This window comes from Thalassophryne amazonica, chromosome 1 (genome assembly GCF_902500255.1).
Source record: "Thalassophryne amazonica chromosome 1, fThaAma1.1, whole genome shotgun sequence".
Taxonomy (NCBI): Eukaryota; Metazoa; Chordata; class Actinopteri; order Batrachoidiformes; family Batrachoididae; genus Thalassophryne; species Thalassophryne amazonica.
The window spans coordinates 17,476,463-17,491,582 of record NC_047103.1 but is presented as its reverse complement, the minus strand read 5'-3'; the positions used below and the strand labels follow the sequence as shown (position 1 = coordinate 17,491,582).

The window sequence follows — 15,120 nt, the reverse complement described above, 5'->3', positions numbered from 1 at the left end:
CATACAATAATTATGTAAAACCCCAACGGTCAAAACGACCCCCTGTGAGCAAGCACTTGGCTACAGTGGGAAGGAAAAACTCCCTTTTAACAGGAAGAAACCTCCAGCAGAACCAGGCTCAGGGAGGGGCAGTCTTCTGCTGGGACTGGTTGGGGCTGAGGGAGAGAACCAGGAAAAAGACATGCTATGGAGGGGAGCAGAGATCGATCACTAATGATTAAATGCAGAGTGGTGCATACAGAGCAAAAAGAGAAAGAAACAGTGCATCATGAGAACCCCCCAGCAGTCTACGTCTATAGCAGTATAACTAAGGGATGGTTCAGGGTCACCTGATCCAGCCCTAACTATAAGCTTTAGCAAAAAGGAAAGTTTTAAGCCTAATCTTAAAAGTAGAGAGGGTGTCTGTCTCCCTGATCTGAATTGGGAGCTGGTTCCACAGGAGAGGAGCCTGAAAGCTGAAGGCTCTGCCTCCCATTCTACTCTTAGAAACCCTAGGAACTACAAGTAAGCCTGCAGTCTGAGAGCGAAGCGCTCTATTGGGGTGATATGGTACTACGAGGTCCCTAAGATAAGATGGGACCTGATTATTCAAAACCTTATAAGTAAGAAGAAGAATTTTAAATTCTATTCTAGAATTAACAGGAAGCCAATGAAGAGAGGCCAATATGGGTGAGATATGCTCTCTCCTTCTAGTCCCCGTCAGTACTCTAGCTGCAGCATTTTGAATTAACTGAAGGCTTTTTAGGGAACTTTTAGGACAACCTGATAATAATGAATTACAATAGTCCAGCCTAGAGGAAATAAATGCATGAATTAGTTTTTCAGCATCACTCTGAGACAAGACCTTTCTGATTTTAGAGATATTGCGTAAATGCAAAAAAGCAGTCCTACATATTTGTTTAATATGCGCTTTGAATGACATATCCTGATCAAAAATGACTCCAAGATTTCTCACAGTATTACTAGAGGTCAGGGTAATGCCATCCAGAGTAAGGATCTGGTTAGACACCATGTTTCTAAGATTTGTGGGGCCAAGTACAATAACTTCAGTTTTATCTGAGTTTAAAAGCAGGAAATTAGAGGTCATCCATGTCTTTATGTCTGTAAGACAATCCTGCAGTTTAGCTAATTGGTGTGTGTCCTCTGGCTTCATGGATAGATAAAGCTGGGTATCATCTGCGTAACAATGAAAATTTAAGCAATACCGTCTAATAATACTGCCTAAGGGAAGCATGTATAAAGTGAATAAAATTGGTCCTAGCACAGAACCTTGTGGAACTCCATAATTAACTTAGTCTGTGAAGAAGATTCCCCATTTACATGAACAAATTGTAATCTATTAGACAAATATGATTCAAACCACCGCAGCGCAGTGCCTTTAATACCTATGGCATGCTCTAATCTCTGTAATAAAATTTTATGGTCAACAGTATCAAAGCAGCACTGAGGTCTAACAGAACAAGCACAGAGATGAGTCCACTGTCCGAGGCCATAAGAAGATCATTTGTAACCTTCACTAATGCTGTTTCTGTACTATGATGAATTCTAAACCTGACTGAAACTCTTCAAATAGACCATTCCTCTGCAGATGATCAGTTAGCTGTTTTACAACTACCCTTTCAAGAATTTTTGAGAGAAAAGGAAGGTTGGAGATTGGCCTATAATTAGCTAAGATAGCTGGGTCAAGTGATGGCTTTTTAAGTAATGGTTTAATTACTGCCACCTTAAAAGCCTGTGGTACATAGCCAACTAACAAAGATAGATTGATCATATTTAAGATCGAAGCATTAAATAATGGTAGGGCTTCCTTGAGCAGCCTGGTAGGAATGGGGTCTAATAAACATGTTGATGGTTTGGATGAAGTAACTAATGAAAATAACTCAGAACAATCGGAGAGAAAGAGTCTAACCAAATACCGGCATCACTGAAAGCAGCCAAAGATAACGATACGTCTTTGGGATGGTTATGAGTAATTTTTTCTCTAATAGTTAAAATTTTGTTAGCAAAGAAAGTCATGAAGTCATTACTAGTTAAAGTTAATGGAATACTCAGCTCAATAGAGCTCTGACTCTTTCTCAGCCTGGCTACAGTGCTGAAAAGAAACCTGGGCTTGTTCTTATTTTCTTCAATTAGTGATGAGTAGAAAGATGTCCTAGCTTTACGGAGGGCTTTTTTATAGAGCAACAGACTCTTTTTCCAGGCTAAGTGAAGATCTTCTAAATTAGTGAGACGCCATTTCCTCTCCAACTTACGGGTTATCTGCTTTAAGCTACGAGTTTGTGAGTTATACCACGGAGTCAGGCACTTCTGATTTAAAGCTCTCTTTTTTAGAGGAGCTACAGCATCCAAAGTTGTCTTCAATGAGGATGTAAAACTATTGACGAGATACTCTATCTCACTTACAGAGTTTAGGTAGCTACTCTGCACTGTGTTGGTATATGGCATTAGAGAACATAAAGAAGGAATCATATCCTTAAACCTAGTTACAGCGCTTTCTGAAAGACTTCTAGTGTAATGAAACCTATTCCCCACTGCTGGGTAGTCCATCAGAGTAAATGTAAATGTTATTAAGAAATGATCAGACAGAAGGGAGTTTTCAGGGAATACTGTTAAGTCTTCTATTTCCATACCATAAGTCAGAACAAGATCTAAGATATGATTAAAGTGGTGGGTGGACTCATTTACTTTTTGAGCAAAGCCAATAGAGTCTAATAATAGATTAAATGCAGTGTTGAGGCTGTCATTCTCAGCATCTGTGTGGATGTTAAAATCGCCCACTATAATTATCTTATCTGAGCTAAGCACTAAGTCAGACAAAAGGTCTGAAAATTCACAGAGAAACTCACAGTAACGACCAGGTGGACGATAGATAATAACAAATAAAACTGGTTTTTGGGACTTCCAATTTGGATGGACAAGACTAAGAGTCAAGCTTTCAATTGAATTAAAGCTCTGTCTGGGTTTTTGATTAATTAATAAGCTGGAATGGAAGATTGCTGCTAATCCTCCGCCCCGGCCCGTGCTACGAGCATTCTGACAGTTAGTGTGACTCGGGGGTGTTGACTCATTTAAACTAACATATTCATCCTGCTGTAACCAGGTTTCTGTAAGGCAGAATAAATCAATATGTTGATCAATTATTATATAATTTACCAACAGGGACTTAGAAGAGAGAGACCTAATGTTTAATAGACCACATTTAACTGTTTTAGTCTGTGGTGCAGTTGAAGGTGCTATATTATTTTTCTTTTTGAATTTTATGCTTAAATAGATTTTTGCTAGTTATTGGTGGTCTGGGAGCAGGCACCGTCTCTACGGGGATGGGGTAATGAGGGGATGGCAGGGGGAGAGAAGCTGCAGAGAGGTGTGTAAGACTACAACTCTGCTTCCTGGTCCCAACCCTGGATAGTCACGGTTTGGAGGATTTAAGAAAATTGGCCAGATTTCTAGAAATGAGAGCTGCTCCATCCAAAGTGGGATGGATGCCGTCTCTCCTAACAAGACCAGGTTTTCCCCAGAAGCTTTGCCAATTATCTATGAAGCCCACCTCATTTTTTGGACACCACTCAGACAGCCAGCAATTCAAGGAGAACATGCGGCTAAACATGTCACTCCCGGTCTGATTGGGGAGGGGCCCAGAGAAAACTACAGAGTCCGACATTGTTTTTGCAAAGTTACACACCGATTTAATGTTAATTTTAGTGACCTCCGATTGGCGTAACCGGGTGTCATTACTGCCGACGTGAATTACAATCTTACCAAATTTACGCTTAGCCTTAGCCAGCAGTTTCAAATTTCCTTCAATGTCGCCTGCTCTGGCCCCCGGAAGACAATTGACTATGGTTGCTGGTGTCGCTAACTTCACATTTCGCAAAACAGAGTCACCAATAACCAGAGTTTGATCCTCGGCGGGTGTGTCGTCGAGTGGGGAAAAGCGGTTAGAGATGTGAACGGGTTGGCAGTGTACACGGGGCTTCTGTTTAGGGCTATGCTTCCTCCTCACAGTCACCCAGTCAGCCTGCTTTCCCAGCTGCTCGGGATCTGCCAGGGGGTAACTAACGGCGGCTAAGCTACCTTGGTCCGCACCGACTACAGGGGCCTGGCTAGCTGTAGAATTTTCCACGGTGCGGAGCCGAGTCTCCAATTCGCCCAGCCTGGCCTCCAAAGCTACGAATAAGCTACACTTATTACAAGTACCATTACTGCTAAAGGAGGCCGAGGAATAACTAAACATTTCACACCCAGAGCAGAAAAGTGCGGGAGAGACAGGAGAAGCCGCCATGTTAAATCGGCTAAGAGCTAGTAGCTACGCTAAGCTAGCGGATTCCTAAAAACACGCAAAGTGAATAATGTGTAAATAATTTAGAGGTGATTCAGCAGAAGGAGTGCTTTAGTTAAGGCACGTAAAGATTACACTGGGAAACAAATCGTAATCTAGATAACTAGATCAATCTAACTGCCCAGATTAAACAGCTAACAGATACAGCAAAACACCGCTGTGCTCCGGAACAGGAAGTGATACAATACCGCAGTGAGAGCCAACCACCAGTAGAGGCAAGCAAGAAATACTGAGTAGAGCTCAGTATTGATTCATTTGTCAAGAATCAATTCAATTCCGATTCTTAAGAATCAGAATTGATTATTTCAATCCGATCTCTATATGGTTTAGTGTTATTAAAACCATTTTTTGAGCTGTTACATGATTGTCTAGTTATGCAACATATTAATACTACTTCACAAAATTTGGCCCTCAAAATGCAGGCAACAGTGTTTCAGAGAGTTATAAATTTAAAAATTTTCTGGGGGATAACGGTCCCGGTCTGCCCTACAAAATGTGTGCCTGTAGCACTCGCTGCATGGCACACTGCAGCAGGAGAACATGGATATTAGAAAAGTTATCCTGCAGCAGGGGAAGTTTTCCTACATTATCCTGCAGCAGGAGAATGTAGATATGAGAAAAGTTATCCTGCGGTGGGGAAAGTTCACCTAAATTCTCCTGCAGCAGAACAAGGCTCCCACAGTCCACACTAGATAAATGGCATGTTATGAGTAATGGGGAAAAAAAACAACTGTGTGAATTAAATAACCTTCATGAAACTTCAAAAGGACATATCTTGAAAGAGAGAGAATGAAGATGTCTCTGCTTTAGTTACATTCACAGAATCATTTCTGGAGGGTTGTGTGGATTTGCATTTTAGAACATTATCCCTGATTAAGTCTTTTAAATAAGTTTATTTCTTTAGTTTTACATTTCTATGTATTTCTTCTGTTTTTCCTGTTGCTTAATGCTGACAAATTTACCTTATTTGTAGTATTTTGGTAGCATAGCCCAAGCAGATGGTCACCCCACTGAGTCTGGTCTGCTTGAGTTTCTTCCTCAATATCACCAGGGGGAGTTTTTTCTTACCACTGTTGCCTTTGTGCTTGCGCTAGGGGTTGGTAAGGTTAGACCTTACTTTTGCGTTGCACCTGAGACAGCTTTGTTGTGATTTGGTGCTGTGTAAATAAAATAAAATAATTTCCTACTACTTTTTACTCTTTATTTTGCTTTGTCTTTTATCTGTTTTATTGGCTGTTGTAATGTATTGTTATTTTAAATTCATTTATTCACAATTAGGGGTTACTTGGTGCCCATTTTTTAATTATGTGCAGCACTTTGACTGCTGTCCTTAAACGTGCTTTAGAAATAAAGGTTGAGTTAAGTTTTGGAATGTAACAGTTAGGTGTCTGATTTAGTGCATATTACTGTGCGTCAATGGTCTGACCACCTCACCTGCTCCTAATCCACCATCAATCCAGCATCCACTAACCATCCAACAGGTGGCACCCACACCTGTGAGATATTATATAGGCAAAACAAAGTTACATTTTCGATTGATATGGTGCATCAAACTTCACCACTTCAGTTCACTCCACTGGGTTTGTCCTCATTATGTTCCCTTCTAATGTGGTGAGTTGTAGCAGCATGTTAACGGGAGGGTGGACTGTCGGGGACAGATTAATTTGTCTGGCAGTTCACTCGCTGTGTTCTGTGCTTTTACAAATCGTATTAAAGTTAATCAGTGCACACCTCAGAGGATTTCATACCATATTTAAGGAGCAATACTGATTATCAGATGGAATGAGGGTGTAGAAGCTGGAGCTCATAGTGCCTGTTTTAAAAATCTAGCGCAAGCAGATTTTCACTTGCCAGGCAAATTCAGAAAGAATCAGATTGTACGGTGTCTGTCATTCCATCAGAAATTTGAAGGGAGGATGTATTTATTACCACCACAGATAGTCTTTTCTCAAGAAACACACAATGCGTTTTCACAGTAGCCCTCCATGAAAATGTGTACAAATATCTATAGTTCTGAAGGAAATGTCTTGACAGCAACAAATTTATGTTCTTACCCCCCAACCCTACCGAAAAAAATCACATCAGATTTTTATATTTTATATATATATAGTTTTGGCTGATGTACACTCGACTGCACAACCTGCTATGAACCACCTTTTGTAAAGTTTTTTTTTTTTTTGTTTTAGCTTTTAAGAGTTAACCATTTCCCTCGACAAAAAGCAGGCCTATGCCTCAGATACACAGTTTGTTGAAGTGATTCGTTAGAACTAATCGGTTCACACTTGCTTCAGCTTGGAGAAGTGTGTGAAAATGAGCTGTTTCACATAAACTGAGGAACAGCTGTTTCAGGGTTGCGATGTTCGTTGTGCAGTTAAAGTTCCTCCAGTGTCTTTGTTCGGGCTAATGATTGTTGCGCTTCTTATTCATAGCTTGCATCAATTCTGACATAAAGTCTCCTCCTCCACCTCCTCCTCCATGCAGCGATGGTGTAGTCCTCTTTGGGGGAGCAGGAGGCATCTTCTTCACTGAGCCAACAGGCCGCAACACTGGTCTCGGGGGGTCAGCTGCAGCAACAGGTGGAGGCGGTGGAGGTGGAGGAGCTCCTCCTCCTGTAAACGCCTGCTGTGGTGGAGGAGGTGGTAAAAACTCTGGATCTGCTGGTGGAGGAGGCAACGACTGGTCCATCCCTTTGAAAACCGCTGGAGGAGGAGGAGGTGGTGGAAGAGTGTTGACTGCTGGTGGAGGTGGCAGGGATCTAAAGGCAGCGGCTGAAGGAGGCGGAGGGAGAAAGTCTGGGGGAGCCTCAAACATGTCATCAGTGGGCGGAGGCGGCGGTGGGGGAGGGAGGTTGTCTATTGCAGTTGGAGGTGGGGGGAAATTAGTTGGCAGGCGGCGCTGAGTGGGGAGCGACGGTTTGGGAGAGGTCTTGGCAGATACGGGTGGAGGTGGAGGTGGGAGGACTGGGTCAGGTGGTGGCGGGGGAAGGATCTCAGTCAGTGGTGGAGGTGGAGGCGGCATTAAATCCTGAGGAGACAAAATAAACATCACAATAGTTCATTCAACTTAAGTTCCCATTGTGTACCGTGTCCTGAATTATTATTTAATTAATTATTAGCCCCTTCATTATTTTTCAGGGAAAAAACCCCATCTTTTTTTGGGTCAATGAAATAATATGTGAACACTGACGTACCGTTGATACAGGCCCTGGTTTAGGTTGGGGGGCGTGTCCATTAGCCTGGCTCACTGCTGTAGCTGTAATTCAAAGAGAAACACCAAGAAACATTATAGCTGGTGCATTGGTCACATATACCGTAATAATAAGAGGAGATGCTGTATCACCTTTGATGGTGGGGGAGGGTGTTGAGGAGCTGGAACTTGATGGAGTGCTGCGATTGGTCCACACAGAGGTGATGGCCGCCTTCTTCTCAGCTGTTTTGTAGTTTTCGTACAATGCCGCACCGTACTGGAAGAGCCAGAAACAGACTTTGAATGTTGCAGTTTAGTGGAACTAAAACCCGATTTATTAAATACTGATGTGTTGAAACTTACTTTTGCAATTCGTATTCCAGTTACCCACAGGTTCATGGTCCAGGCGTCATCACAGCAAAGGTACTTGATGTACTGAGACTCCATCTGGATTTGAGGATGCTGTAGAAACAATAGGTACCCACAAGATCAGGCCAAAAAAATCCAAAATGCTAATCAAAAGTGCACATGTAAAAAAAAAACTGATCAGACTCCTGTGAACCTACAGCTGCCCAAAATTATTTTTCTGCTACATTGTTTACAGAATTAAAAACAAATTTTCCTTCTTGGCCATGCCTCTCCAACCCCCTCGCCCCTCCTCCCATAGGGCATAATATAAACCCAGATGTGGATTCTGTAGTCCAATCATCTGTTTAGTCAGTGATGTTTTTAGCCTCTAAATGTGATTCTTGGACATATTTCTGTAAAGTAGCTGTTGTCTGACATCTTGGAAAAGAATTCAACAGTTATGTGGTGAATAGTGAGTTCTGTCTATAAATGTAGAGGATCAATGGTTTCATAGGGTAGGACCCACATGCACAAAATGTACACATGCAACTGGACTGTGATTGTAAACATGGAACAGAAAAGCTCATAGCGCAGAGGGAGTGTTGCTTCTCTGCACAAGACTCCATTAAGCCACAAAATCTTTTCATAGAAAGTAGTTGTTGGCTGTTAAATTAATGTTTGAAGTGACATTTAAGACACCTTTAAGAAAAAAACATCATGTTGGGCCGACAATGATAAAGAGCTCGTGTGTGAGTGTGTGTGCTAGCATAATCAGTTAAGTTCCTCATTTATTATTGCTGTAAGAGACTTTGAGACTGCAACTGTTGTATTTGAAATTTTGATCAGGTAGCATGTGGTAAGTGACCAATCAGACCTCACCAGAACATAGTTGCATCTTTTTAGTAGTTAAATGAGTCGTGACTAGTTGTAGGCCCTGGAGCCAGGAGCGGTCCACATCCTACTGTGAGTTTCGCTGTGAATTTTCAGACCTTTTGTCTGACTTAGTGCTTAGCTCAGATAAGATAATTATAGTGGGCGATTTTAACATCCACACAGATGCTGAGAATGACAGCCTCAACACTGTATTTAATCTTATTATTAGACTCAATTGGCTTTGCTCAAAATGTAAATGAGTCCACCCACCACTTTAATCATATCTTAGATCTTGTTCTGACTTATGGTATGGAAATTGAAGACTTAACAGTATTCCCTGAAAACTCCCTTCTGTCTGATCATTTCTTAATAAAATTTACATTTACTCTGATGGACTACCCAGCAGTGGGGAATAAGTTTCATTACAGTAGAAGTCTTTCAGAAAGCGCTGTAACTAGGTTTAAGGATATGATTCCTTCTTTATGTTCTCTAATGACATATACCAACACAGTGCAGAGTAGCTACCTAAACTCTGTGAGTGAGATAGAGTATCTCGTCAATAGTTTTACATCCTCATTGAAGACAACTTTGGATGCTGTAGCTCCTCTGAAAAAGAGAGCCTTAAATCAGAAGTGCCTGACTCCGTGGTATAACTCACAAACTCGCAGCTTAAAGCAGATAACCTGTAAGTTGGAGAGGAAATGGCGTCTCACTAATTTAGAAGATCTTCACTTAGCCTGGAAAAAGAGTCTGTTGCTCTATAAAAAAGCCCTCTGTAAAGCTAGGACATCTTACTACTCATCACTAATTGAAGAAAATAAGAACAACCCCAGGTTTCTTTTCAGCACTGTAGCCAGGCTGAGAAAGAGTCAGAGCTCTATTGAGCCGAGTATTCCTTTAACTTTAACTAGTAATGACTTCATGACTTTCTTTGCTAATAAAATTCTAACTATTAGAGAAAAAATTACTCATAACCATCCAAAAGACGTATCGTTATCTTTGGCTGCTTTCAGTGATGCCGGACTCTTTCTCTCCGATTGTTCCGATTGTTATTTTCATTAGTTACTTCCTCCAAACCATCAACATGTCTATTAGACCCCATTCCTACCAGGCTGCTCAAGGAAGCCCTACCATTAATTAATGCTTCGATCTTAAATATGATCAATCTGTCTTTATTAGTTGGCTATGTACCACAGGCTTTTAAGGTGGCAGTAATTAAACCATTACTTAAAAAGCCATCACTTGACCCAGCTATCTTAGCTAATTATAGGCCAATCTCCAACCTTCCTTTTCTCTCAAAAATTCTTGAAAGGGTAGTTGTAAAACAGCTAACTGATCATCTGCAGAGGAATGGTCTATTTGAAGAGTTTCAGTCAGGTTTTAGAATCCATCATAGTACAGAAACAGCATTAGTGAAGGTTACAAATGATCTTCTTATGGCCTCAGACAGTGGATTCATCTCTGTGCTTGTTCTGTTAGACCTCAGTGCTGCTTTTGATACTGTTGACCATAAAATTTTATTACAGAGATTAGAGCATGCCATAGCTATTAAAGGCACTGCGCTGCAGTGGTTTGAATCATATTTATCTAATAGATTACAATTTGTTCATGTAAATGGGGAATCTTCTTCACAGACTAAGGTTAATTATGGAGTTCCACAAGGTTCTGTGCTAGGATCAATTTTATTCACTTTATACATGTTTCCCTTAGGCAGTATCATTAGACAGCATTGCTTAAATTTTCATTGTTACGCAGATGATACCCAGCTTTATCTATCCATGAAGCCAGAGGACACACACCAATTAGCTAAACTGCAGGATTGTCTTACAGACATAAAGACATGGATGACCTCTAATTTCCTGCTTTTAAACTCAGATAAAACTGAAGTTATTGTACTTGGCCCCACAAATCTTAGAAACATGGTGTCTAACCAGATCCTTACTCTGGATGGCATTACCCTGGCCTCTAGTAATACTGTGAGAAATCTTGGAGTCATTTTTGATATAGGATATGTCATTCAATGCGCATATTAAACAAATATGTAGGACTGCTTTTTTGCATTTGTGCAATATCTCTAAAATTAGAAAGGTCTTGTCTCAGAGTGATGCTGAAAAACTAATTCATGCATTTATTTCCTCTAGGCTGGACTATTGTAATTCATTATTATCAGGTTGTCCTAAAAGTTTCCTGAAAAGCCTTCAGTTAATTCAAAATCCTGCAGCTAGAGTACTGACAGGGACTAGAAGGAGAGAGCATATCTCACCCATATTGGCCTCTCTTCATTGGCTTCCTGTTAATTCTAGAATAGAATTTAAAATTCTTCTTCTTACTTATAAGGTTTTGAATAATCAGGTCCCATCTTATCTCAGGGACCTCATAGTACCATATCACCCCAATAGAGCGCTTCACTCTCAGACTGCAGGCTTACTTGTAGTTCCTAGGGTTTGTAAGAGTAGAATGGGAGGCAGAGCCTTCAGCTTTCAGGCTCCTCTCCTCTGGAACCAGCTCCCAATTCAGATCAGGGAGACAGACACCCTCTCTACTTTTAAGATTAGGCTTAAAACTTTCCTTTTTGCTAAAGCTTATAGTTAGGGCTGGATCAGGTGACCCTGAACCATCCTTTAGTTATGCTGCTATAGACTTAGACTGCTGGGGGGTTCCCATGATGCACTGAGTGTTTATTTCTCTTTTTGCTCTGTATGCACCACTCTGCATTTAATCATTAGTGATCGATCTCTGCTCCCCTCCACAGCATGTCTTTTTCCTGGTTCTCTCCCTCAGCCCCAACCAGTCCCAGAAGAAGACTGCCCCTCCCTGAGCCTGGTTCTGCTGGAGGTTTCTTCCTGTTAAAAGGGAGTTTTTCCTTCCCACTGTCGCCAAGTGCTTGTTCACAGGGGGTCGTTTTGACCGTTGGGGTTTTACATAATTATTGTATGGCCTTGCCTTACAATATAAAGCGCCTTGGGGCAGCTGTTTGTTGTGATTTGGCACTGTATAAATAAAGTTGATTTGATTTGATCTTTCATTAATCTGGTCCTCAGACAAATGTTCAATTGATAAAACTGAAATCTTTGAAACTGTTTTCTTTAGTTAGCAGCAGGGGGCGCTCACTCATTGATAATGCCACATATTCAGACAAAATACAATTGTATCATGTAGATGCTGTCCTTTGATCAGGTCAAGGTGGAAAGATGTCAAAACAAGAAAACTGCTTAGAAACCACATGCCCTTTTATAACAGATGAGTTCTTAAGTGTACTATTTATGTAATTTTTTTTTTAGTTATTTAATTAAAATTTCCTGTTAAATATAAATTCATGAATTTGTAATTCATTTTACTTGAATAGTAATTTAATTAAAATTTATTAATTTAATTTTACATGAAAACACCAGCAACACAGAATGCACGCAGTTTCACTCATGATAATACAAAAAAAAAAAAAGAAACAGAATTTAATTTAATTTAACTGACTTTAATTCACTTTGTTTTTCCCTCGACAGGTACCACAAAATTATATTTGGTTAGTTAAAATATAAAATATTAAGTTTATCTATCTGTTTTCTTAAAAAAATGAATAAAGACACATATTTAAAGTAAACTGAAAACAAAAAAGTCATATTAAATAAACTTGTTAACCAGCAGATTTACAAAACAGGTTTAAATATTTGTTGCATAATTTTAAAATACAAGTTCTGATTGTTGAACTAATTATTGAAGCCATTTCTATGGCTCTTTTGAACATGTAAATTATTATTATTATTTATTTTTTTTTTTAACAAAAGTTTTTATGACGTAGCAAAGCATTTGATCTTAGCAGGACCACATTTTACCACAAGGGGGCAGAATGCATCTGCTCTAAGGTCAGCACCGCTTATATGGAACTTATTATTAGGGATTGCTTTTGTTTTGGAGAGTTCAGTCAGTATTTGTGACCATAGAAAACAAAAATCAAACATTGGTTCCATTCTTGGATCCAACAATGTGAAACCATCGAAATGTTTGAAGCTTTTGTGGTATTGTGCTTTTTCTTAGTTTTCGGGTATAAAAATGCATACTTGCTCTCTGTTATGGACTAAACTGTGTTTGTTGAGGAGTCACACTGTGTTTCTTTGATGTTTCTCCACTTTTGAGTAGCTGCTGTTTTACTCACTGTTCTCTGCTCCACGAATCGATCAAACAACAGTCTGACTGAACGTATCAGCCGCTGGTTTCGACCCCGTCGTCTCTCACGGGTTTCCTAGTACTTTGACGGTTTATGTGTTATTATTCAACTCTTCAGTTAAGCGTCTTTGGAGTCTCGGAACTCGTTATTTGCTGATTCTAGTGTTTTCCACACAAGAAGACGGGGAAAAGGGAGAAGACAGAGCACTTTCACATCCTCACCACCAACCTTGTGCGCTTTAATAAAAAGACTAAGTCAGCACCTTTTGATCTTAAACTACTCTAGTGCGCCCCCCCCCCCCCACACACACACACATATTGCGTTGTCAGATGTGAAAATGGTTTTCCAAAGAAAAGCATGTGCTTTATTAAAATACTTTTTTCATTTTCCCCCTCTCACCACTTTCAGTTGAATCAGTTCAAACTGTCTTCTTTCACTTCTTCACATTAAACTATTTATTTCATTTCACACCCAGAAAACCCCAGCTGTGATGCTGGCCGTCGCCTCTGAAGACGTGTTGAACAACCAGCTGTGCAGGCAGGCACCTTGCAGTGTTTCCTCCCTAATGTGTTTCGTACAAACCTCTCAGACTGTGCGACTGAAAGGGTCGTACACAGAGTATTTTATTATTTTAAGATGACTTACCTTCAGGACGAAGGAGAAGTCTGTTGGGGCTTTGTATTTGTTCTTGAGGTCTTTGCCATAGTAGACATTTACGTTGTCGAACTGGACAAAGCAGACAAGGTCACGGGATGACTGGAAAATGACAAAAAAGGTGCGAGAGTTAGAGGTTTCTAGCAGACAGCAGACATGGTGACATGCATGAATACTGATTATGACCATCAGAGGGCGCTGCAGAAATAGTGACAGCTGTTGTGCAGCAAAAATGCATTTGAGGGTTTTTTTTGTTTTTTGTTTTTTTTGCGTTAACTCATGATAGTGATTACGTCTTGAGGCACCTTGACACTTTCACGTATTTAACACTCGCACTGTCACACAATTCGTCGTGCCAATGCGACTCACTGTGTTCCACTGGAAGCTGCACTTTGTGCTGCTGTACGCTGCGTTTATATGAAATAATTATTTTCTGGCGGATTAATCATTTGCTGTCAGAGTTTACTGATGAAACCACCTCTAATCACTTCTGGAATCACAGGAATTTTCTACAGCTGCAGCTTTTTTCTCTCTCGTGCGCTTCATGACATGGAGAATGCATTTGGAATCATCTCAAAGGTAATTATTTGTAATATTTCTATTGTAATGACTTGGTAAAACAGTTGCATTTTCATTCCTTCTTATGAGTATCTGTAAAATTATGTTTATGATAGATTTAACATCTTGTCATAATCATTCAGATGAGCTGTGCTCCCTCGCACTGACACTGCACAATGTTCACATAATTAATGCATGTCAGAGATTTTGAACATTTCAAAATTTTCTTTGCACACTTGCACAAAGCCACGCACAGTTTTCAAAGAGCTTACTCTTTGGCACTGCAGATTGCATATCAGCACGTGGATCAAATTCATGCAGGTGTCAAGGCACCTTTACTTTGTGGACGGCCAAAATAATTTTCTTTTCCAACATCACCATGCTTGTGTGACAATTTGGTCGCAGTGCTCGGAGCTCAGCCAGTCAGCTCCCAATGTTTAGGTTAAGGAATCAATCAATACATCACTGCCTTGCAATCAATAAATGTGTTTGAATCCAGATCCTGTTTCTATGTAGAAGTTGAAGTGAGAATGAGTAGGACTAGGACTGTGTCTCAGTTCAGGGGCTGCATCCTTCAAAGGCTGCATTCGTTGACCTCATGTGTCTCAGTGGCTCCATGGAATACGGACAATGAATGAATTTTTTTTTTTAACCAAAAACAAAGGATACTTCAGGTGCATCCATTAGACGAGGGCGATACCGGGAATTTTGGTATTCATCCGATACTAAGTAAATACAGGCCCAGTATCGCCGATACCGATACTTTTTCATATTTAAGCTTCATAGATCCAAAGCATCCAAAAGACCTAGCATAGAATTTCGCCAAGCATTGTATGTGACAACAAAATACTTTATCACAATCAACATTTTTGTTTAAAAAAACATCACTCAACACAACTTAAAACAAAATCTCCTGAGGTCGAGGGCTGACTCGAGGAGAGCGCTGAGTTGGCAGGCCATGCTAAGCTTACCTGCATGACTGTTGGCTGGCGCCGCTGAG

General features: G+C 40.4%; 1 protein-coding gene across 1 annotated transcript in view; it reads right to left on the bottom strand.

Annotated features, from left to right (window-relative positions):
• The window catches only part of apbb1ip (amyloid beta (A4) precursor protein-binding, family B, member 1 interacting protein), a 97,754-nt gene that overhangs the window by 9,872 nt on the left and 72,762 nt on the right, over positions 1–15,120 (bottom strand). The window contains 5 exon segments of the mRNA XM_034166431.1: positions 6,678–7,363; positions 7,530–7,591; positions 7,679–7,802; positions 7,889–7,987; positions 13,554–13,664. Coding sequence (XP_034022322.1) covers positions 6,740–7,363; positions 7,530–7,591; positions 7,679–7,802; positions 7,889–7,987; positions 13,554–13,664 — 1,020 coding nt within the window. The 3' untranslated portion in view covers positions 6,678–6,739.